The 25,410-nt window shown below is 33.9% G+C and overlaps 1 protein-coding gene across 1 annotated transcript in view; it reads left to right on the forward strand.

The window, feature by feature from the left end:
- Positions 1 to 472: 472 nt before the first annotated feature.
- Positions 473 to 25,410, forward strand: part of LOC120225838 (sentrin-specific protease 7-like) — a gene marked incomplete at its 5' end in the record, with an annotated part of 52,414 nt that continues 27,476 nt past the window's right edge. Inside the window, 9 exons of the mRNA XM_039224022.1 lie at positions 473 to 591; positions 1,520 to 1,701; positions 2,775 to 3,114; positions 4,212 to 4,369; positions 6,925 to 7,071; positions 12,240 to 12,273; positions 21,563 to 21,742; positions 23,563 to 23,825; positions 25,271 to 25,404. Coding sequence (XP_039079953.1) covers positions 473 to 591; positions 1,520 to 1,701; positions 2,775 to 3,114; positions 4,212 to 4,369; positions 6,925 to 7,071; positions 12,240 to 12,273; positions 21,563 to 21,742; positions 23,563 to 23,825; positions 25,271 to 25,404 — 1,557 coding nt within the window. The remainder of the gene's footprint in view (positions 592 to 1,519; positions 1,702 to 2,774; positions 3,115 to 4,211; positions 4,370 to 6,924; positions 7,072 to 12,239; positions 12,274 to 21,562; positions 21,743 to 23,562; positions 23,826 to 25,270; positions 25,405 to 25,410) is intronic.

A 25,410-nucleotide genomic window follows, 5' to 3' on the forward strand; every position in this document is an offset into this window, starting at 1 on the left:
CAAGATCTGTGCTGTCATTGTGGAGCTCAATCCCATGAACTGTGAGATCATGACCTGAGCTGATATCAAGAGTTAGACACTTAACTGACTGAGCCACACAGGCTCCTCTGGGTTGTTATTTTTTGATTACATATAAATGCACTTATCATGTACTTCTGTCCATGGGATTTTTACTTTTTAAACTTCTTTGATGTATTTAAGTACTCATTCTTTTTTCATTTTGCATGTGCCCATTTCTTTGGTGTTCATATGTTTCTTTCCCCCAAAGAAATAGGGAAAATTTAAAGGTAGAGTAGGGATGAGAACTTACTTCTCAAATATTATTTCAGTATTCTCTATTCTGTTCAGATTATATACTATGCTGTATGGGACTGCATTTTTAACTAACTGGATTTTTATCCTGAATATATATCAATTGACTTCTTAATTCATTTTGACGTAGAAGAATTGAGTATAATATTTTCTTTTGCAGGGTTTCACAACCAAGTAAGACAGTAGATAATAATTATGCAAAGCAGGCTTTACACACTAAAGAAAAGCAAAGAGATGATGATGGCATTTCTCTTGTAATGTCTGATGCTCAACCTAAAGGTTTGTGAAGTCTAGAAAATTATTGTCATTTGAATTTATGTCTTTTGCATTTATAATAATTTTTAAGTAGTTAACTTTTACTTAATCTTACATTTAAAAGATCTGTGAAAGTAAAGGGAGATTATTTAGTAACACAAAGAAAATTGCTAAATTTACTATTTGTGCACTATAGTATTCATTTCTTGATTTATTTGCTAAGTCTATAAGTTACATTTGAATATCATTTCTTTTTTGTTGTTGGGGCTGGGCATACAGCTATACAATTATAATGTTAGTTTAGCTATTTGTAAGTATTGTTTCCATGGATATGTTTGGTGATAATTGATATTACAGCTAATTTGATTATTATTCTTGGCTTCCCACTGTCTGTCCTCCTATGGCATATTCTTTATTCATTAGAATTTCTCTCAACTCTAGGAAGATGCCATTACAAGCCACTTTTAGCAAAGCTAAAGGTAAATACATCCCAGACTCCTGAACATTCTTTTTAGGCCTCCTTGCATGTAGGGTTAATTAATTGATTTTTCTTCTTTTTGTCTTCCTTTTAAGAAGACAAACCAGTTTAAGATAGGAATTTTGCAAATTTTATTAACATCCCTTCCCCCTGTTCTTTTTGTATTTCAGTCAAATGTAATTACAGCAAAAGGAAAAACATAGTTTGATTGGTTTGCTTTGGTTACTAAAGAATACTCCCTTTTTATGTTTTCCTCATTCATTATTGTACAATGAACATTTACTTTGTCTATGCAGCTTAAAATAGAGTATTTCTTTCTATTCATCCATGTCTGCGTGATAATTTAACAGTGAGCTTCGTTTTAAATTAGTTTTAAAAGTTGTACAGCAATTTTGATGATGCTTATTTGAGCTCTTCTAAAAGGGATTCGTTCTGTACTTTTTGGCCATATTTATGTCTCTTTTGTTTTTTAAGACCTCAGTAGTGGAAGTAGAGGTTGTGATCATCTTGAAGAGGGGATCAAAAATAAGGATGATACATTTTCTGATTCAAAAATGGAACCCACTCTGACTTCCAGGAAGAGAAAGAAAAGGCTTAGAAGTAATTTACCTGATTCTCATAATTCTGCTTCTTTGTATGAGTCAGCAGAACAGATAGTAAGTAGAGGTATTTAGATGTCATGTAAAATAACTTATGCTATGATAAAAATGAATTGACTATAGCCAAATATTGTTCTTATAGCTTTCTGCTTTGGTCAAATTTCCTTCTTTTTTTTTTTTTTTGCCAGTTTTTTGATTCTTTGTTTGAGTTTTAAAAAATAATTTAAATGAAACTTTTTTCAGTAATACTCTATTGGAACAAATTTCAAATATTATGAACAAGTAAAAAAGTTAAAAATGTTCCTTCTATGATACCACTCCTTACTTAGTAGTTTGGTTTATATTCATCAGACGTGTTTTATTTTCTCTTACTTTAACAAATACTCTTAATACTCTATCCATACTTTCCTGTCAATTGCTTTTTTGTATGCTGTGTAAAAGTACTACCAGATTTCTTTTATCGTTAGTAATTTACTTACCAACTTCTTTAAGCCTTTCTCTACCTAGATTTTAGGGAGTTTGTTATAAGTAAAAAATTACAATACTTCATGCACACATTACCTATTTTCAAAACTTAGTATTACAGTTAAAAGTATAAGACGATAATTTTTTTACTCCTTTGATTCACAAGGCCTTTCAGGACTTTTCAGGATCTTTGAGTTATAAACATGATTTAGATTTAAACAGTAATAGAGACGTGAAGGCAGTGATTGATTTAATAGTTTTTCATATTGTCATTCTAAGTTTTAATTTTTTGCTTTTTATGGAAGTCACATGGCCTCATAACTATTGTAAAATAAAATTGTAAGAAAAAATTCCTCTTATTCTAAGGCTGACTTAGGTTGTGGTAGACCGTCTAAACCACTTTTAAATATGTATGGGAATTTCCAAATTCCGGGCCTTTTAAAAAAATATTTAGGTATTTGATTGGACAGACCAAATTCTATATCTTTTTACTTGGGAGACCCTGGCAAGAGTAATATAGTCTAATTGTGTAGTTTTCTGTCCCTGTAGTTACAGAAATGATGTAATATTTTTATATTTATATTCTTTAGGAATTTAAACTTTGAAAAATTCTTTAGCCAAATTTGAAAAATACTAATTTTCTGTATGCATTTATTTATGTTCAGATAAAACAAGAAAAGGACTCCACACTATCTGCTGAATTTAAAAAGTCAAGTGAAAACTATCATCAAGACTCAAAAGTATTTGAAGAAATTACACCTGAACCTATAGAAAACGATTTTGCTAAACTATCCTCACTTGATAGTCAGGAGTTGGCTTTGAGTGCTCCTCCCAAAAGTACCTCTGACTCTACAACCACTGAAACTTTTGAGAGCTCTGTTTGCACTGGTATCATGGGTAATTCTGCCCTGGTTGAGAAGAATGAGAGTGAGTTGAATGTAACAGAAAAGCCTGCTTTAAGTGAACACAGTGAAGGGAACCAGTCTTTGATATCATTTGAACCAAGTAAGTACCAGTAGGATTATAAGATCCTTTCATTTTCTCTGCTTTAGTTCGTTGTTCTGTTTCTCCTCTCAAACAAATTTTGCTGAGGCAATAAGCTGTTTATAATTAATCTGGAATGTTAATTATATATGGAATGTTAATGTTGGAATATATTAACTTGAGAAAAAAAACGACCTGGAGTTTTTGGACTCTGTCCATGATTTTATAGTATTAATTTAGGTAAAGAGTGGATTACTTGCAAGCAGAAATATTTTTTTTCTTAGAATTGTGAACTGTCATTCATCTCCTCAGTAGTTTTTATTTTTTATTTTACTTTTTAAAGTTTATTTATTTTATTTTGGTGGAGAGACTGTGTGTGCATGTGTGTGAGATAGAATGAATAAGCAGGGGAGGAGGGGTAGAAAGAGAGGGAGAGAGAGAATCCCAAGTGGGCTTGGTGCTTTGAGTGCAGCTCTGAAACCATGACCATAAACTGAGCTGAAATCAAGAGTCAGGTGCTTAACTGACTGAGCCACCCCAGACATCCCAACTAAGTAGTTTTTAAAAGGATTCTGGAAGGACCATTATTACTGACATTTTTGTTGGTAAAGCTGAAGTGTAGAGTTTAAGTGCTATATAATTATTGTCATTAATTTTGATTTAATTTATTTGCAAGTTTTTGACATACTCACATGGTACAAAAAAAGGCTTTAAAGGATATACAGTGAATAGTCTCCCACATCTTCTCTTAGCCATTCATTGCTTCCTCCTGGAAGAAACTAAATGTAACTGGAGTTACAGAACAGTTTAGAGTGATGACATAATACATTTTTGTTATTCTAACTAGAACTTGTTCCTAAATTCTCCTCATGGCTTTATCCATTTTTAAATGTCTTGAGCCTCCAGAAGTTGAGATTGTAGGTAACTGCTAAATAATAGCACTGGTTTGGAATATTACATATAAATCAGGAAACAAATGACAGTCCAGTTTCTAAGTTGAACAAAGTTAGATGGTTAAATTTTAATGGGATTATTAAGGATATATTGCTTGAATTGGAAAGTTTTCTGTTTGATGTGTGATTATTGTGATACATTTAAAAATGATTTTTCCTTTTTAGTTGTTGTTTCCAGTGATGAAGAAGGACCTGTTGAACATAAAAGTTCAGAAATTCTTAAATTACAACCTAAGCAGGACCATGTCATCACTAATGAAAATGAGAGCACTTCTGAATCAGCTTTGTCAGAACTACCATTGATTACATGTGAATCTGTACAGGTAATTTATTTCTGCTTTCTCATAGATTAACAGTGAAATATACACTATTGGCTAATGATTGTTTCTTTCATCAAGCAGAATATTATTATAAAATTACAGATTTTCTTAGTTTGTATTTTGAGATAGTTTTCATATTAGTTTGAAGGAAATGTGTACTTGTCCTTATTTTGAAGGGAAGGAATTATTTTTTTCAGTCTAAATATTCTATGACTTGAATAATTTTTTTCTTTTAAAAGATTCTAATTGGACATTCAACCACTTTATCAAAATTTCTTAGAATTAAACAGTTGCCAATATTAATCTGTCTGATCTTTCAGTACTGCGGCTAGTTGGAATTATTTTTTTTCCTCACATTCTGGTAAGGCAGCATCATCTAGAGGAATGAACATGGTTTCTGGAGATAACAGACCTGGGTTCAAATCCTGGCTCTGTCACTTGGGCAAGTCACTTAACTTCTTTAAGCCTGAGTTTCCTCATGTTACATGAGGATAATAATACCTACCTCACAAGATTATTTTGAGTATTAAGTGAAGTAACATAGGAAAGCATTTAGAAGAGTGTCACAAACGCATCAGAGTGTCACAAACATATGAATGTGGTAGGTTCTTTGTCTTTTTCTTCTTACTAAAAATAATATATGGAAGTGTCTTGGTTTAATGTCAGCCAGTTGTGTTTTGACATAGTACTACAAGAGTGTAGCTATAAAGTGAGGTTCAAATAATTTATTTTCAGCATTCATTCTTATCTGCCTCTTATTGTCCTATTTTAAAGAAATGATTATCAGTGCAGATAATCATTTGACTGTGGTAATCATAATCATTAATCATAATCATAATGATTATGGTAAACTTCTGTTGGTTTGTTTTTTAATAATGTCCGAGGCTGTTATCCTCTAAGGTGTGATGAAGAATTAGGTCAGTTCTATAAAGAAGTCTGGTGGTCTGATTATTGTTTCACTGGTGTTTCTATGGCATTTGGTACTCTCTACAGAATCACCTTAGCAGCTGTATTTGGAAGTTTTGTTGAAATGTAACTGTTTTTGCTTGATTGGGCAAGTAGCCTACTTAATGGTTTAGTTGTATTTGTAATGAAAACCAAGTCGTTACTGACAATGAGTTCACATTTCTAAATGAATTATAGTTTCCTTAGCATATATAACTTGATAATACAGTGTGAAATGATATTATCAGAAAGTAACTTTTTTTTTGTAGAACTGACTGAATATGATCACAGCTTAGCAGTAAATAATGTGAAGACCTACTGAGATCTATAGGGCAGCATACCTTAACATCTCCACACCTTCCTTTGTTTTTGGTTTTAAATGAAGTTATGAGAAACATGGGTTGGCTGTTTTTAGGAGGCAGTTAGTCTTTGCAAAATTTGAGACCCCAATAAGAAATTCTTTTTATCCCATCTTCTCATTTTATCACTTAAAACACACACATACTTACAAACAGTTGGTTGTCTGACTGATTAGAAGCATTTATAGTTGATTTGGTACCTGTTCTTTAAGGGATAAGAATAACTGGAGTAAGCAATAAAAGATGAGAATGACAAAGATTTTTTATTAAGCAGATAAATGCCTTTGTGAGCTGAGTGAAGAATAAGGAGTACTACATATGTTTCAGATGAAGAATAATCACATTTCTTAGAGGTAGGAGGAGAGTGAGTACACATGCATAGTTGCTCTGGTTCTAATTTATTTGGTTGTTAGTGATATCAGGGTTAAAGAGGTTGTATCAAGGTTAGGCACATATGGAGTTGAAAAGTTGTTTGAAAGCAGTTTAAAATTCAGAAGAGATTGTGGGAAACAGTTGGTGCTGATACTTCCTGGTATGTAGCTGTTTGAGTGGAAGTGCTATGAATTTTGAAGTTTTAGGCAACTGGTTGGCTATTTTCAGACATGGAAGGAGTAAAGCATATAGATTTGATATAACAGGTGGTTCTTAGGCACTTACATCACTTCAAGTGCATTGCCTTAGAACATCATCTTGGTTTGTGAAGCAGTTTTAGATGGTCGAAATAACTCTTGCCTTGGAGATAGAAACCTGGGTTTGCTTCATCCTAACTTCATGACTTTGGGTAAGTAACTTAACCAATCCTAACATTTATTAGTTTTATGTATGAAATGGAAAAAAATGCCACAAAACCCCAAACTACCTAAAGGGTGGTTATGGTGATTAAACAAGATAATATATTAGAAACTAAAATACTATGTAAATCTTAATTTACTTCTCTTGAGCTAAAAATGAATAAAGCATCTTAGGGAATACTGAATTTACAATCATAGCTTTGATGCAGAGGAAGATATATTTCTGGAACTTAGGTCTATGGAGTTAATATAATATTCAACTATTAAGAGTAATATTCTCACAGTAAATCATATACTTTTTAACAAAAAAAATCTAGATAAGTATTTCTTCACAGTAAGAATAGTACAAAATCTTTCACAAATTCATTAATAGTAATTTAAAGAAGTATTTGACTTTGAAAATCATTGTCACATATGTGTAATACTTAGGGTTATATGCATTTTATAATTTATTCCTTGTTAGGCTTCAACTGAATTATGTCCATATAATCCTGTCATGGAAAACATTTCCTGTATTTTGCCTAGTAATGAGATGGATCTACAACTGGATTTTATATTTACTTCTGTTTATATTGGTAAAATAAAAGGAGCTTCTAAAGGTTGCGTTACAGTAAGTATATTTAATTTGTTTTTGTTTTGGATTTTGGACAAAGCATTTACATATTGTCTTTTTTTTTACTACAAATGAAAATAGAATTGAATTTGATTTTGTATGGGACATTTGAATAATAATTATACCTACTTTGAGACATGTCTTTAATTGGGGGAAATCCTAAACTCATAAAGGAATATCTTAAAATTACATCTTTGATCTAATGGAGATCTAATTCTAATGGAGATTGTACAGGAAAAAAGATGATACATAGCACTGATATTCATTGCTCTCTTAAACTTATTTAGTGGTAAAGTAAATTTTTACTCAAGGTATAGTTGAGAGCAAAAAGAAGAAATCTTGTTTTCCTGGCTTAAATTGTAAACTGAGTTCTTCAAATTCCTAAATTTATTTAAAGATCTCCAGGAATAGTTCCTATTCTATCTTTCATTTTTTTTCCCAGTATTCTGTCTCACATATTATATATGAAACGTACACTAGATTTTACTCCATTCTCTATATTCTCTCTCTATTTCTGCCTATTAATATTTTACCATCTTTTAAGGTTTATCTGAAATATTTCCTCTTCCAGGAAACCTGATTTCTTCCTTCTAATTCTCTCTTTACTATGTACTTATAACACTTTTTACATCTGTTGTAAGATTTATTCTTTGGGTTCATAATTGTTCACATTTTTGCCTAAACCTCTCAGTTTTAGCCTTTAAACATCTTGTGGTGAAGAGCCATGCTTTTATTTGCTTTTACACCTTCCATAAATGGTCACCTAAATAGGCCCTTAAAGTGTTGGTTGAATTGTGCTGAACATGTCAGATTATAACTGAGGTATTCTCCCAAAAGTTTTATTAATATTTACTGTGTTAGGGATAGGGCGGGGAATATTAAAATGGTAAGACATGGTTTCTGTTTTCATAGAACTTGTAGTCTAATGGAAGAGACAGACATATAAATAGATATTTTGTACAATAGAAATAAGTACAAGAAGGGTACATATGGGAATACCTGTCTGGAAGAATCAGAGAAGACTTCACAGAGAAGACAGCATATGATTTAAGATGTAAAGTAAATGTTTACTTGGTGACCATGCAGGAGGCAGACCTAATTTCATGTATAAATCCAGCAAATTCTAGGATCTACAAATATTGATAACATGTGATATAATTAAAATTGCTTTGGATGAAAACACAATAACAGTTTTGTTTAAAATTAATATTCCCTAAACAGCAGTTTTTAGATATTAATGATTTTGGCATGTGTGGGGTGATATTACAATTTTGTCCTTTAAGGAATTTCATGCACTTTTTACAGTCTTCATTCCCCTTACCCCCATTTTACTTTTTGATTTAAAATTCAGTTTAATCATCTTTTTTTCTGTTGAGTTCTTTGTGATGGTAAAAAATTGGATAATATAAATGTATGACAGCAACTGATTAGTCAGGGGAGGAAAATCCAACATAAATATCCAGCAATGAATTGTCATCAATTAATATGTTAATAGTGTATTACAGTTAGGTGGGCTTGTTATGGGCAAAAAAGAAGACCAAACAAAAAATAACAATTGAGGGGCACTTGAGTGGCTCAGTTTGTTAAGCATTTGATTTCGGCTCAGGTAATGATCTCACAGTTCTTGAGTTTGAGCCCCATGGAGGGCTCTGTGCTGACAACTTGGAGCCTGGAGTCTACTTTGGAATCTGTGATTCCCTCTCTCTCTGCCCTCCCCTGCTCATGCGGTCTCTCTTTGTCTCTCAAAAAATAAATAAACGTTAAAAAAAAAACAAGACAACACTTGAATAAAGAAACAGTTTAAAGAATGCCTATAATCTTGCTTGTCCAGAGACATCTGCCATTACCTCTAGTGTACGTAGCATTCCATATTCTTCATTAGATACATATATATGTTTAATTCAAAAGCATGTTATGTATATACTGTTTCATAACTTGTCATTATTATATGAAGTTAGTTCATGTACCTGCTTTGGGGTATTTGGGTTGTTTTTAATTCCTGACTGTTGGGACATTTTGGTTGTCCCAGTATTTATTATTAGTAGTAGGGGAGTGCAGATTTTTAATAAATATAATAAAGTAGGTTTTAAAAATGTGTTTCATGTTTGTTGGAACATTTGTTATAACTGAAATGAAAACTTAAATGTTTAAAGTAATTTAGTAAACTAAAACAAATATATGCAGGTAAAATATATGTATATGAAGAAATACTGAGAAGAATTCTACAAAAATTAAAACAGTTATGTTACTAAGGAGAGAGCATAAGCAATTTTTAAAATTAAAAATAGTGAAAACGGGAAAAGTCTTAAAACTTTCAAGGATTTGGGGCACCTGGGTTGGTTAAGTGTTTGACATCAGCTCAGGTCACAATCTCATGGTTTGTGAGTTCACGCCCCACATCTGCACTGTCAGTGCAGAGCCTGCCTGGGATTCTCTCTCTCTCTCCCTCTTTCTGCGCCTCCTTCACTTGTAAGCATGAGCTCGCTCTCTTTCTCAAAATAAATAAGTAAAAAAAAAAAGACTTTCAGGATTCAAAAGGCTTTATTTATGTATTTATTATTTTTAATGTGTATTTATTTTTGAGGGGGAGGGCACTGACAGCACAGAGCCCCATGCAGGGCTTGAACTCACACACTGAGATCACGACCTGAGCCGTAGTCGGACACTTAACCGACTGAGCCACCCAGACGTTCCTCAAAAGACTTTGTATTCTCTTTTCAGACACTGTTCATAATGCTCTGCAACTTAGAAATTAAAGAACTTTTTGGTGGGGAGTAAATAAGAATTAAATTCAGTCATTTTCCAGACATTTAGTGAGTATCTATTAATTTGTTGTTATGGATTAACTAGAGATACTGTTCTCACTCTCATGATAGTTACATTTTAACTAAGCTAGAAAAATACCTAGAGTGGGAAACTATCTACTTAAATTAGAGCCCATTTTCTTAGCGTTGGACATTTCAGTTACTATTATTATTTTTTTAAAGTAGAGCATGCTGCCTTGGACATGAACATTTCATTTTTTATTTCTCAATTTTGTTGATAGTGAGACAAATGCTTATTAAGTACACATTGTGTTCAGAGAACTATACTGGCTATTGTAGGAAGGTACAAAATAGATATGGTGTGATTTCATAGAACTGAGGTTACCTTACTCTTACAAAAACATCTATCTTATTTTCCCAACTGGGGATTAAGTTTTTGCTGGGAATAGAGCTTTGCTTTTGGGAGAGGTTACATGTTGGCTTAGTCGTCATACAAAGGTGTAAATGATTATCAGATCCTTGCCACACTGAAAGATTTGGTAGGACAAGAATACTTACTGTGGAAGAACGAGGAAGAATGACAAAGTAAAGGAAGATACACAGATACACTACTTTTAGTTCATAATTCTGTAGTAATGTCTATAAAATCCCCAAAGCAAACATTCCTTATATTCATTTTCTGTAACTAGTTATTTACATTTGCTGAGATATATTTTATGAGATTAAAGACCCAGTGAAATATGTCAGAATTTGGCAAGGGAAAATATATGCCAAATATATATAGCAGTTGTGTGTAAGTGACAGAATAATAAGATGTATTTGACTAAATTATACTAGATAAGATATTTACTCAGATGCTGTGTCTAATGATAATAGCTCCTTTTGATTAAAGCTTTTATCTAAAGCTGAGAGAGATTCAGTAAGTTACCTAAATTTACCCACTTAACTGTTTGTGTAAGTGGTAGAGATAATAGAGACAGTATTTGAACTCCAAACTCAGCTTATAACTGATATGTCCTTTGGCTCAAATTTTGCTTTAGTGGCTGACTTAAACTCTGCAATATGAATTTTATCTTTATGAAACTACATTATGAAATAATTTTTAAATTGGAAAAAGAAATGGAGGGGCACCTGAGTGGCTCAGTCGGTTAAGCGTCTGACTTCGGCTCAGGTCATGATCTCACGATTCATGGGTTCGAGCCCCACGTCGGGCTCTGTGCTGACAGCTAGCTCAGAGCCTGAAGCCTGTTTCAGATTCTGTATCCTCCTCTCTCTCTGACCTTCCCCTGTTCATGCTGTCTCTCTCTCTCTCTCAGAAATAATTTTTTTAAAAAGTAAAAAGAAATGGAGTCACAGTAAATCTGTGGTTTCCCTGGGCATTGTTTGCTGCTTATTTGGAACTCTGTTGGTAGTTAATTTAGGTATCCATGTACCAAGACCCTTTTTGATTTCATTTTGTGTTCACAGACTGTACCCTTGATTTGGTAAACAATCTCATAAATATATTGATCAAAAGAGAAACCTGAATAATAAATAAATAGGCCTGAATTTCGTTGGCATTAATGGAAAAACAAACTTAAGAGCATAAGCCTATTTTAGATGAAACATGGAAGATTTAGGTGCTCCACAACTCTTGAGAGTTTATTATAAAAACAACACTTAAGGTCTGATGTGTACAAAAGATTCTTAGAGAAAATGAATGTCCTTGCATAGAAGGAGCAGAAAGAACAAAAACTTGGCTGAATCCTCAGTCAGAAGGGAATATGTATCATGGAAAGAAACATGAGTCCTGGGAGCATCAACAAAGCCAAGAATCAAACCTTGTTTTGTGGTTTATTTACCAAAGTCAGTGACACTTTGTTCTCTTGGCAGTTTCTTAGGACTTTGTCTTATTTATTCTATAAATATTCAGGAGAAATTTTTGAAAAGATTAAATGAAGTCTTACTGGTTTTTATAAATGAGCATATTGAGAATTAAATTACATGTGCTGGGTTCTTCCATAAAAACTGAGTCTTTACATTGAGACATTTTCTTGGTTTATTGATAAAAAGACTTGAAGGGCTCCTGGGTGGCTCAGTTGGTTAAGTGTCTGACTTTGGCTCAGGTCATTATTTCACTATTCATAGGTTCAAGACCCACATCAGACTCTCAACTGTCAGCACAAAGCCTGCTTCACAGACTCTGTCTCCCTCTCTCTCTGCTCTTCCCTTGCTCATGCTCACTCTCTTTCTCAAAATAAATGAACATTTGACAATAATAAAACTTTTTTTTAAAAACCTTGAGCACTTTTAATGTAGACTTTGAATATGTACTTGCGTTTAAATAAGAAAAAATAAAAATTTTGAATAGAAATATGTATTGAGTGGTAACTCATTTTTTGCTTTTTTATTTTTTTTTAGTTAACGACAAAGTATGTTAAGATCCCATTTCAAGGTAAGCTGTCATTTTCTTATCATCTTTCTTCACTGTAATTTTTAACATAAAATAGCAAAACTCTGAAATCTTTCTGCAGACATAATTTTTCCAGTATAGAAATTAAGTGAAACTAAGGTTAATAATGTGTTTCAAGTTAACACTTTTTTAAGCAGCTTCAAAAGGAGTTAAAATGTTTTATAACATCAAAAATAGTAAACTGTAGTTGTAATGACTTGAGTAATATTAAGGGACTCATGGTAACTTTTTCGAATTAACAGAAATAGGTTTTTTTTGTTGTTGTTTTTAAATTTTATTTATTTATTTATTTCTAGGAGAGAGAGAGACAGCGTGAGCAGGGGAGGGTCAGAGAGGGAGTCACAGACTGAAACAGGCTCCAGGCTCTGAGCTGGCAGTCAGCACAGAGCCCGATGCGGGGCTCGAACCCACGAACAGCAAGATCATGACCTAAGTGAAAGTCGGACGCTTAACTGACTAAGCCACCCAGGCGCCCCTTAACAGAAATAGTTTTGATAGCAAGAAGACTTTGGTATGATGAAATGTATGAAAAATAGGAACTGTAAGGAAAACTTACTGCACAAAATATGTAAAATGGTTTTGCATATGGGTTAGAAGAGATTTTTAATATCCTTTCTTATCTGAGTAAAGTAGATGGGAAACTATACCTGTAATATGCAGAGACTCAGAACATTTTCTTATTCTCTCCCCAACTAAAATCATTTCAGAATAATAAGGACACTAAGAAAACAATAAGAAGCCATAGAGAATAGTCTCTTTAGAGAATGAATAAGGAAAAGAATGAGAAAGAAAAATATACACAAATATCCACTTCACAAGTGAACTAGGGAAGAGAGGAAGCTTCTTTTCCAAGCCTGAAGAAGTGATCAGAGTAATTTTAATCAGATTCTCCAGGTACCCATGTATGGAATCCACAACTATATATTGTGATAATCTAATAATTAGAAATCTACTATAAGTGGTAAGAATAATAAGGCAAGGCACAGAATAAATATATTGATATTCCTAATTGGGACATTTTAAAAAGTTATGGAATAATATAACATTAACTTCTAAATAGAAGAAACAAAGACCTGCGATTTAAAAGGAAATAATATCATAAAAGAAAGTGCTGTAATAGTGAAATACCTATGTGACAGTGCTTCTCTCATATTGTTTTTCATTAACTTGAGGTGTAATTGACATGTAACTTTATATTGGTTTCAGGTGTACAGCATAATGATTTTATATTTGTATATATTGCAGAATGATCCCAATCATATGCCTAGTTAACATCTTCCCCATACATAGTTGCAAAATATTTTTTTTCTCTTGTGGTGATTAATGACTTTTAAGATCTCTCTTAGTGACTTTCACATATGCAATACAATACTAGTAATTATAGTCACCACGCTTCACATTATATCCCCATGACTTATTTGTTTTATAACTCTAAGTTTGTACCTTTTGGCCCTTTACCCATTTTGCCCACTCCACCCTCTGCCTTTGACAACCAGTAATCTGATCTCTCTATCTATGAGCTTGTGAGTGTGTGCATGTGTGTTTGTGTGTGTGTTTAATTTCACATATAGGCAATATCAGGCAGTATTTGTATTTCTCTGTCTGACTTATTTCAGTTAGTGCAATGTCCTCAGGGCCCATCCACGATGTCACAGATGACAAGATTTTTTTCTTTTTAATGGCTGAATAATATTCCATTTTATATACATAGCACATCGTCTTTATTCATTCATCCATTGATGGATATGTAGGTTGTTTCCATATCTTTGCTATTGTGAATAATGGGACGGTGAATATGGGGGTGCATGCATCTTTTTGAGTTAGTGGTTTTTTTTTCCCCTTTAGATAGATACCCAGAAGTGGAATTGCTGGGTCATATGGTAGTTCTTTTAATTTTGTGAGAAACCTACGGACTGTTTTCCACAGTAGCTGCACAAGTTTACATTTCTACCAACAGTGCTCAAGGTTCCCTTTTCTTTTCATTTTTTAATGTTTTATTATTTATTTTTGAGAGAGCACAAGTTGGGGAGGGGCAGAGAGAGGAGGACAAAGGATCTGAGGCAGGCTTTGTATAGACAGGCTGATAAGAGTGAGCCCAGTGTGGGGCCTGAACTCACAAACTGTGAGAGCATCACCTGAGCCAAAGTCTTGAATGTTCAACTGAGCCACCTAGTGCCCCAAGGGTTCCCTTCTCTCCAGATCCTCATTAACACTTGTTCTTGTTTTTTTGATAATGACCATTGTATGGTGTGAGGGAATATCTCATTGTGGTTTTGATTTGCATTTTTATGGTGATTAATGATGTTGAGTGTCTCTTCATGTATCTGTTTGCCATCTGTATGATTTCCCTGGAAAAATGTCTCTCCAATTTCTCTGCCCATTATTATTATTATTATTATTATTATTTTAAGAGAGAGATTGCACATCCACACCGATGTGGGACAGGGTAGGGTTGGGTGGGTTGGCGAGAGAGAAAGAGAGAAAAAGAAAAAAAGAAAGAGAAAGGGACTATTTAAGCAGGCTTCATGCCTAGCACAAGCCAGATGTGAGGCTCAGTCTCATTATCCTCAGATCATGACCTGAGCTGAAAACAAGTGAGACACTTAAATGAGTGAGCCACCCAGGTGCCCTCGTCCATTTGAAAAAATTGTTTTAAAGTTTCTTTATTAGAGAGAAAGAGCAACAGAGACAGAGACAGAGTGTGAGCCGGGGAGAGGCAGAGAGAACGGGAGACACAGAATCTGAGGTAGGGCTCCAGGCTCTGAGCTTTCAGCACAGAGCCCAACGCAGGCCTCAAACTCACGAACCATGAAATCATGACTTGAGCTAAAGTCAGATGGTTAACCGGCTGAGCCACTCAGGCACCCTATTTTAAATGGATTTTTTTTCTTTTTCTTTTTCTTTTCGTTTTTTTTTTTGCTGTTGGGTCTAAGTTCTTTCTTTATATATTTTGGATATTAATCCTTTATCAGATAATATGGTTTGCAAATATTTTCTCCCAGTCCATAGGTTGCCTTTCATTTTGTTAATGATTTACTTTGCTGTGCAAAAGCTTTTTAGTTTGTCATAGTCCCACTACATCTTCTATAATCTATAGTTAAAGACCTCTGTAACAGAGCTTCCTCTAAAATTTGTATGATACAAACCTCAAAAATATTTAGATTTTCATAGTTAATATTTATATTTTGTTTCAAATATTGATTTTATAACTTTTCTGTTCCAATTAATTTTCTTTCAAAATTTTTAATGTTTTTTTAAATTTATTTATTTCTAGGAGAGAGAGAGAGACAGCGTGAGCAGGGGAGGGTCAGAGAGAGAGGGAGTCATAGACTCCGAAACAGGCTCCAGGCTCCGAGCGGGGCTCAAACCCACGAACCGCGAGATCATGACCTAAGCGAAAGTTGGACGCTTAACCGACTAAGCCACCCAGGCGCCCCTGTTCCAATTAATTTTTGAAAGATGTTTTTAATAAAAAATTATGGAAAGTTTCATGAGTTCAAGCCTTACCTCAGGCTCTCAGCTGTCAGCACAGCTCAGAGCCTGGAGCCTGCTTCAGATTCTGTGTCTCTGTCTCTCTGTTTCTCTCCTGCTCATGCTGTCTTTCTCTCTCTCAAAAACAAATAAACATTTAAAATATTTTAAAATTAAAAATTATGGAAAATATTCTCTTTGGTAGTACTGGCTTTATAACTTTGTAATATAAGAGGAAAACATTAGTCTTCCTCAAATTCTGTTTATGCATATATAAGAATCCTTTAAAAACAGGGCATGCATATAAAATGTTTTTATAGATAAGGAACCCAGAGGTCTAAATGTTTGTTCTTTTTTTGTAGTAGCTGTGGGAAATAATGATTTACATATTTATAGCTATTAATTATGTTTGGCTGTCACTTAAAGAAAATAATTTATTTTTTCCGTTCCAAAGAAGAAATCCAGAGGTAGGCTGAACAGGGCTGATATGGTGTTTCATTTGGTCTTCAGAGGTCCAGGCCCTATTGTTTTTGTACTGTGTCATTCCTGACATATGACTTCCATCCCTGAGTTTGTTTTATGGTCCACATGGCTGCTCGTATTTTAGTAATCATGTTTGTGTTCTAGGTAGGAAGCAACAGGAAGGGGAAAATGGTAAAAAACACACATACCACCTATCTCTTGTCTTTCTAAAAAATTTATTTATTTAGAGAAAGAGTGTGTGTGCATGGGGAGAGACAGAGGGAGGAGAGAGAAAGAGGGAGAAAATCTTAAGCAATCCAGTACAGAGCTTGACATGGGGCTCAATCTCATGACTGTTATCATGACCTGAGCCAAAATCAAGAGTTGGATGCTTAACCAACTGAGCCACTTAGGTGCCCCTCCCTTGCCTTTTCAAGGAGCTTTCTTAGGTGTGCATGCCAGCTAACTTCTGCTTACATTTTCTTAGCTAAAGGTAGTCTTTTGACCACACATATATTTGCAAAGGAAGCTAGGAAGTTTCTAACTACTAAGTATCTTGCTTTCTAAATAAAATTAGGGTCTGTTACTAAGCTCTCTAATAGTGGGTAGGAAAAATGATAGACAACTCCAGTTTCAGTCTCTGCTATAGTCCTGTAACAGAAAAAAACAAATACTGGGGGAAATTTTGGTAATGATTTGGTAATCATTTCCCTTAATGATGGTATTACATCGTTTTTTCTTAAAGAAAATTAAGCTTTTATACCAAGAGGTTGATACGTTGGATTAGAATAATTGTCTAGATTGCACAGAAATAATATCAATTATTTGTGGTTGTGAGCTGAGTGAGGAAGAAATGCTGAGAAGTTTTCTGAAGATTTTTACTCTTTTAATCTGTTTGACTTTGCTGCCAGTTTCACTGACATTTTTTAAAATGGGGGAGTTGTAGAGCTCACGGATTAGAAGAATTAGTATTGTTAAGATGTCCATACTACCCAAAGTGATCTGCAGATTCAGTGTAATACCCATCAAAATTTCAATGACTTTTTTTTATAGAAATAGAAAAAACAGTTCTAAAATCTGTCTGGAAAAACAAAAGACCCCGAATAGCCCAAACAGTCCTGAGAAGAACATGGCTGAAGTCATCACACTTCCTGACTTCAGACTATATTATGAAGCTATAGTAATCAGAATAGTTTTGTATTTGCATAGAGAGAGACACATAGAACAGTGGAACAAAATGAGAACCCAGAAACAAGCCCAGGCATATATGGTTAGTTAATTTTCAACAAAGGAGCCAAGAATATATAATGGAGAAAAGGTAGTATTTTCAGTAATGATGTTGGGAACCTGGACAGCCACAAGGAAAAGAGTGAAACTGGACTCCTACCTTTATTATATTAAAAAATAAACTCAAAATAGATTAAAGCCTTAAATGTAAAATCTGACACCATAAAACTCTTAGAAAAAAGCATTAAGATAAGTTTTTTCACATCAGTCTTGGCAATGATTTTTTAGAATTCAATACTGAAAGCAAAGACCACAAAAGTTAAACAAGTGGAACTACCTCAAACAAAAATGCTTCTGCATAGCAAAGGAAAGAATCAACAAAAAGTAAAAAGCATCCAGGGGATTATCTGATAAGGGGTTAATATCCAAAATATATTTTAAAAACTCAGAAAATTCAATAGCAAAAAAAAAAGTCTTTTTAAAAAATAGGCAGAGGAACCGAATACACATTTTTTCCAAAGGAGATTTACAAATGGCAAATAAGCAGATGAAAAGATGGTCAGCATCACTAATCATCACAAAAATGCCGATCAAAACCACAATGAGATATTCCCTTATACCTGTTAGAATGGCTATGATCAGAATGACAAGAAATCAACAAGTATTGGTAAATATGTGGAGAAAAGGGAACCTTTGTACGCTGTTGTTGAGATGGTAAACTGGTAAGTGGCTGTTGAAATTTTACTCAAGAAATTAAAAATAGAACTGTATGATCCAGTAGTCCCATTTTTGGGTTTATATCCAATAGAAATGAAAACGGGATCTCATTGAAAAGATACATGCACCTCCCATTATTCACAGTAGCTAAAATATGCAAACTACTCAAGTGTCTGTTGATGGATGGATGATGATGTGTATATGTACAACGGAATATTAATCCTGAGGAAGAATGAAATCTTGCCATTCGCGACAACATGGATGGATCTTTAGAGCCTTTACTAATTGAAATAAGTCAGACAGAGAAAGACAAATACTGCATGATACTGCTTATATGTGAAATCTAAAAAAGCTGAACCATAGAAACAGAGACTAGCATAGTGTTTACCAGAGGCTGGGACATGGGGAAATGGGAAAATGTTGGTCAGAGAGTATAGACTTCCAGGTATAAGATCAATAATGTACAGAATAGTGATTACAGTTAATATTATTACTGTATACTTGAAAGTTGCTAACAGAGTGGATCTTACATGTTCTCTTCATGAATATGAAATGGTATAGAGGTGTTAGCTAATGCTTTGATGGTAATTGTTTTGCAATAAATAAGTATATCAGGGGAGCCTGGGTGGCTCAGTCAGTTAAGCATCTCACTTCGGCTCAGGTCATGATCTTATGGTATGTAGGTCTGAGCCCTGCATCAGGCTCTGTGCTGACAGCCCAGAGCTTGGAGCCTGTTTCAGATTCTGTATCTCCCTCTCTCTCTGCCCCTCCCCCATTAGTGCTCTGTATCTCTGTCTCTCAAAAATGAATAAAAACATTTAAAAATAAATAAAAGTACATCAAATTAACATTAGACGGTTTAAACATAGACAATGTTATATGATAATTTTATCTTAATAAATTTTATCTGGCAAAAATAAAATGAAAAGCCAAAGTAAGTATAACAAAAAAGAAAGATAAAGCAAATAGCTAGGTAAAGAGAGAGAGAGAGATAAGGACAGACAGCAGACTTCAAATGGCCTAAACAGTATGAAAGACTATGAAATAGATACAAAGAGAACAAAAGAGTAATGAAGAGAAAAGTGTTTAAAAACACAAAGAAAGAATGGAGGGAGGAATGAAAAGAAGAGGGGAGAGATAAAGGGATAAAGGAAGGAAAGAAGGAGAGAAAGGAAGGAAGTTAAGAAGGGAAGGAAGGCTGGCAGGATACAGAGCAGTAAGAATAAAGGAAGAAAGTACAGTAAATAAATTAGACTGAGAAAAGATAAAGAAAAAAGCTATCAAACAGAGAAGAAAAAGAAAGTGGTCAAGATAGAGAGGAAGTAGGAGGTAAGAAAGAGAAGTTTAAAGTGGTGAGTCTCTGAGAGTAAAATACAAAAGAAATGAAGGAAAGAATGTGGGAATGAGAGATAGAAAGAAGGGTTTGAGAGGAGGAGCCAGTACGAAAATTAAGTAGTATAGTGGAAACTGGGGGAAGAGATCTAAAAGTAACTCTCAAAATACTACGGTGAAAGTAATGTTGATGACTGGTTGACAGCTAAGTAGGTACGTAGGAAGCTATATAAAATAAGTAGATCCATAGATTGGTAGGTAGGTAGAGATTGATAGATAGAAGTGATTTTAAAAAGAATTACCCAAGAAAATGTCAATAAATAAAAGGCAGAAACAGAGGTAGAAAGGGAAAGAGGAAATACAAAGTGTTTTAAAATTGTTCCACAAAACAGAGAATAGGCAGACATGCATGCAGACAGTCACAGAGGAGAAATAGAAATACAGAAAAGGAGCAAGAAAAGACATGGAGAAATGGAATAAGGCAAGGAGAGAATAAATGAAATAAAGAGGAAATGTGAAAGAAGTAAAGACAAGATATTTAAAATAGATTAATTGATTATAAGGAAAAGTTTAAAAGTAGAATGGCTCATGTGGGGACATTAAGATGACTAGTTAAGTATTTAAATACTTATTGTAAAATGCTTTTCAAACTTCAGTGTTGAGTGATATGAATCACCTGGGGTGTTTTGCTTTGTTTGTACATCAAAAATTCTGATTCAGTACATCTAGGAAGTGGCCTGATAGTCTGCATTTGTAACAGGCTCCAATGTGATGCCAGTGTCACAAGCTCGGAAGTAGATTTTATGGAGCAGGGTGCCAGGGGATAATGGGAGGATGAATATGAAGAGATTTGTTTCAAATACGTATTCGTCTTGAGTTTATACTTGTATTAGTTGTTCAACCGCTTGTTTTCTTAAAGTTGGGCCACATGACCTTCAGGACTTCTTTACACCAGTTTTCTGTTTTTTTCTGAATTTAAAAAGAAAAAAAATCTTTAGAAAAGATTCTTTTTCTCACTCAGAGAAAGACCCATAATTCTGGGTGATTTCCTAGAAGTTTTGACAAGTAAACCCTAACCTGGAAGAATTTTATTTTATTTTAAGTTTTATTTATTTATTTAATCTCCACACCCTATGTGGGGCTCGGACTCATGACCCTGAGATTAAGAGTTGCATGTTCTTACAATTGAGCCAGCCAGGTGCACCAAAACCTGGAACAATTTTAAAAGAAGTACTACCAGGGCGTCTGGGTGGCTTAGTCGGTTAAGCGTCCGACTTTCGCTTAGGTCATGATCTCTCGGTTCGTGGGTTCGAGCCCCGCGTCAGGCTCTGTGCTGACTGCCAGCTCAGAGCCTGGAGCCTGTTTCAGAGTCTGTGTCTCCCTCTCTCTCTGGCCCTTCCCTGCTCACGCTGTCTCTCTCTCTCTCTCTCCTAGAAATAAAGAAAAAAAAAAGTACTACCTTAGACCATTCAAAAGCTCATGTTATTTTTGAGAATCTTTTGATAGTGGCTAGTTTGTATAGTGGAATGCAGATATTTTAGGAGAAGAAATATAGGAATAAATTGGTTTATGATACCATTTGAGGTCTTAGTTGATAGTATTGACTAAGATAGAAATATATAATTTTCTAAGTTAAAACGATGCTTAGTTTTCTACATTGATAAAGGTCGTCTTCTCCTCCTCCCCTTTGTCCTCCTCCTCCTCCTCCTCCTTCTTATTTTATTTTATTTCCTTCTGGTGATATAGCACTTCCAGTAAGAAATCTCTGTGGACAAGTTTATATGCTATGAAAATTTAATTTCATATTTCACTCTCCTGAATATAACTGAGATTGATAATTATTTGGGCCTTTATAATTGTAATATGATCTTTTTTATGCTAATAATATAGTTTGAGGTATTTCAGTTAATATTAGCGAAATGCACTGGAAACAATTTTTGCAAAACTTTGCATATCATTCTTTTTGAAAAACATCATGTATTAAAGGAGAGTCATGTAGTGTATAAGTGTTATATTCCTAAGTGGATTCGTTTATTAACTTGTTATCTTTTATTTGTTTCAGTGTCCCTGAATGAGGTTTCATTGCTAGTGGATACCACACATTTAAAGAGATTTGGGTTATGGAAAAATAAGGATGATGATCACAGTAAAAGGAGTCATGCTATCCTTTTCCTCTGGGTCTCTGCAAATTACCTTCAAGAAATTCAGACCCAACTGGAAAATTCCATATTAAGTCAGCACTGTGAGTATGAAATGACTTCTAAATTTTGGAATAACCTGAGAAGTCCTGTATATAGTTTTTTTCTAAAAGAATTTAATAGAATGTAATTATTTCATTGAATTGAAATTAAGTTCACTTGATTAAAAATAATTTTAACCGTTAATATTATACAAGATAAATTATTGTTCTACACAATTTCTCCTGATAATTTTACTCAATCAAGAGAAACAATCTGCTAAAATAAAAGGAATACTTTATCTTTTAGTCAGTTGCCATCCTTGGCTACCTTTCTTATGAAATTCTTGCCCTTATTTTATAATGAACTGTAGTAGCTAATCAATGGCAAAGTTAAATAAAATACAGAAGTCTTTACCTTCAACATTTTCTTTAGCTTTTTAAAAAAGAAAACTTAGTTTACTTATATATCATTTCTCTAAAACTGGATTGAATACTTTTCTGTATGCTTCCATAAACTGGTCTGTATATATGCATCTTAAATATCTCCCAACTTTGTTCAGTTTTCTTTTTTTTTTTTTTAAAGATTTTTATTTATTTCTAGGAGAGAGAGAGAAAGACAGCGTGAGCAGGGGCGGGTCAGAGAGAGAGGGAGTCACAGACTGAAACAGGCTCCAGGCTCTGAGCTGGCAGTCAGCACAGAGCCCGACACAGGGCTCGAACCCACTAACCGCGAGATCATGACCTAAGCGAAAGTCGGACGCTTAACCGACTAAGCCACCCAGGCGCCCCTCAGTTTTCAACTCCTAAAGGAGTCTAGTTTAGAACTGGGTAAATCAGATTACTAAGCTTCTTTCTTACCTCTTTGATCTCTCTACCTTGCTGTCTCTACTCTCTTGCATATTAAAGATGTTAAGTAGTGAACTAAATTTTATACCTTTAATATTATAGTAGTCCTTCCCTTATCTATGGAGGATATGTTCCAAGAACCCCAGTGGATGCCTGAAACCACAAACAGTACTGAACTCTCTGTATATTATGTTTTTTTTTCCAGTACATACCTACATACATTCCTATACATATAACATTTAATAAATAAACTAGGTACACTAAGAGATTAACAGTAATAAATAAGAATAATTATAACAATATCCTATAATAAAAGTTACATGAATGTGTACATCTCTTGTGATTATGTGAGAAGATAAAATGCTTATGTGATGACATGAGGTGAGTGACATAGGCATTTTGATGGAGTGTTAGCCTACTGTTGACCTTAGGGCAGCAGGCCAGGTAGAAGGTCATCTGCTTCTGGACTGCTGTTGACCATGGGTAACGGTAACTGTGGAAAAGGAAACCATGGATAAGGGAGGACTACTTAGTTATTTTGCTGTCCTACTCCCAAAGTAATTGGAGAATTCATGATTGAATAGCAGAGAAATTGGGGAAATAAAACTAGTGATTTATAATTATGAGGGGAGATAATATAATTTGAAACCATTGTTGAGTTGATTGATGAAACAAAATGATTTTGAAGGAAGTGTTTGGTTGGAGTAATTTTTTAATTGGTAGATTTGATAAATGGAGGAGTCTAGAGAAAAATATTGCTTAGTTATCATTCATTAATTTATTCATATATTCATTAACAAATGCCAGGTAGTAGAGATATAGCAGCTAATACCATTGTGGAATTTCCATTTTAATGGAGGAGGAGTTTAAAATGTGGATTTTGAATCTAGGTTACTAATGGCCTATTTGGAGATTTCATTTCCCTTCGTTATTAACTAACATACAAAATACTGATATTAATAATTAAATTATTTAAATTATAGTCCCCTTGAAATATAACCCTATTGATTAAAATTGATTTGTTTCTTCTTTTATAGCAAAATCCAGTGAATTCATTTTCCTTGAGCTATACAATCCTATTTCACAAAGAGAAGAATTGAAATTGAAAGATATAATGACAGAAATAAGTACAACCAGTGGAGAATTGGAACTTTCTTATCCATTGTCTTGGTTTCAGGCACTTCCTTTATTTCAGAACCTCTCTTCAAAAGAAAGCTCTTTTATTCATTATTATTGTGCTTCGACTTATTCTTTTCCTGCTGTTACAGCTGAAGAAATGAAGATGAAATCAGTGTCTCAGGTTAGCATGTGATTAATATAATTGGCAACGTTTAGTAAAACTTCTTCCTTGAAAATCAGGTGATTTCAAAAAGCTATGTTTTGCCATAAGGGCTCAAGAGCCCACCTGGAAGGAACTCTCAATACCAAACCTAAACAGTCTTATTTTTAATTTATTTTATTTTTAAGTAACTCTGCGCCCAATGTGGGGCTCAAGATCAAGAGTCACATGCTTCACTGACTAAACCAGCCAGGTACCCCACAGCTAGAATAATGAATCAATAAAATCAGTAATGATAACATGTGATTATTACCAAAGAATAAAATAAATACCCATGAATCTATATTGATACAAATAAATACCTAAATTCATGAATGAAAAATACTGATGGTGGATAATTGACAGTTCTTAGGATAGTATTTCAACTAATGTGAAAGGAAGAAAAAATACAAAGCCGCATTAGGAAAACTAGTTACAGTAGAGAAATGTGGCAGACATCACCAGGAATAAGGTACTGACATGATGTACCTGTCTCATAATGCACTGAGAGGGTACATGATTTCTTTGGTATTCTTCCCAATATTGTGTAACATCAATCTCATCATGAGAAAAATCAGACAAACTCAATTTTAAAATAACTGACCAGTACTCCTGAAAATATCAAGGTCATGAAAGACCAGGAAAGACAGGAATTAAATGGTATTGATACAGAAAAAAGATATTAGTGGAAAAACCAGTAAAATCAGAATAAAGTCTATAGTTTATAATATTATATCAATGTTAATTTCTTAGTCTTGAAAATTGTGCTGTGGTATACAAGATATTAATATTAGGGTAATCTAGGAGAGGCTTGTAGATCTCTGCCAAATAACTCTAGAAAGATAGTTTTTAAAGTTTGCTATGGTGAATATAAACTTTTTTTCTTTTAAATTTTATTTTGTCCTATTTATTATATCTTTTGTTCATTTTGAACTGCAAAGTTTTCATACTCCTCTTTAATTATAGAGCTCAGATCTGTAAGTAACACTTCAAGTTAAACTTTGATCATCATATGTACAGTATGTTTTGATCATAAGTGTTATTTCAATAAGTCTTTTTTTAAATGTTTATTTATTCTTGAGAGAGAGAGTGTGTGTAACCAGGGAAAGGGCAGAGAAAGAGAGAGACACAGAATCTGAAGCAGGCTCCAAGCCTGATGCGGGGCTTGAACTCACAAACTGTGAGATCATGACCTGAGCTGAAGTTGGACTCTTAATAGACTGAGCCACCCAGGTGCCCTGACAAGTGTTACTTTGATTTAGCTATATCTTTGTAGAAATTCTAAATCTATAGATATAGCTCATTCATACTGGTTTCTTTTAGTCACATTTTCTCTCAGAAGTTTAGATTTTGCTTTTGTCCTTTTGAGAGTTAATGTGTATTTATGTATCTAGAAGAAAATCTTTTTCTTTGCCATTTCTTTTCAGCCTTCAAATATGGATAGAGCCAAGCCTACTTACACCTTCCTGCAGAAACAAAGTAGCGGTTGCTACTCACTTTCTATTACATCTAATCCAGATGAAGAATGGCGAGAAGTCAGGAACACTGGACCTGTTCAGAAGTATGT

This window comes from Hyaena hyaena, unplaced genomic scaffold, assembly GCF_003009895.1.
Source record: "Hyaena hyaena isolate Hyena2069 unplaced genomic scaffold, ASM300989v1 scaffold_1522, whole genome shotgun sequence".
Classification (NCBI taxonomy): domain Eukaryota; kingdom Metazoa; phylum Chordata; class Mammalia; order Carnivora; family Hyaenidae; genus Hyaena; species Hyaena hyaena.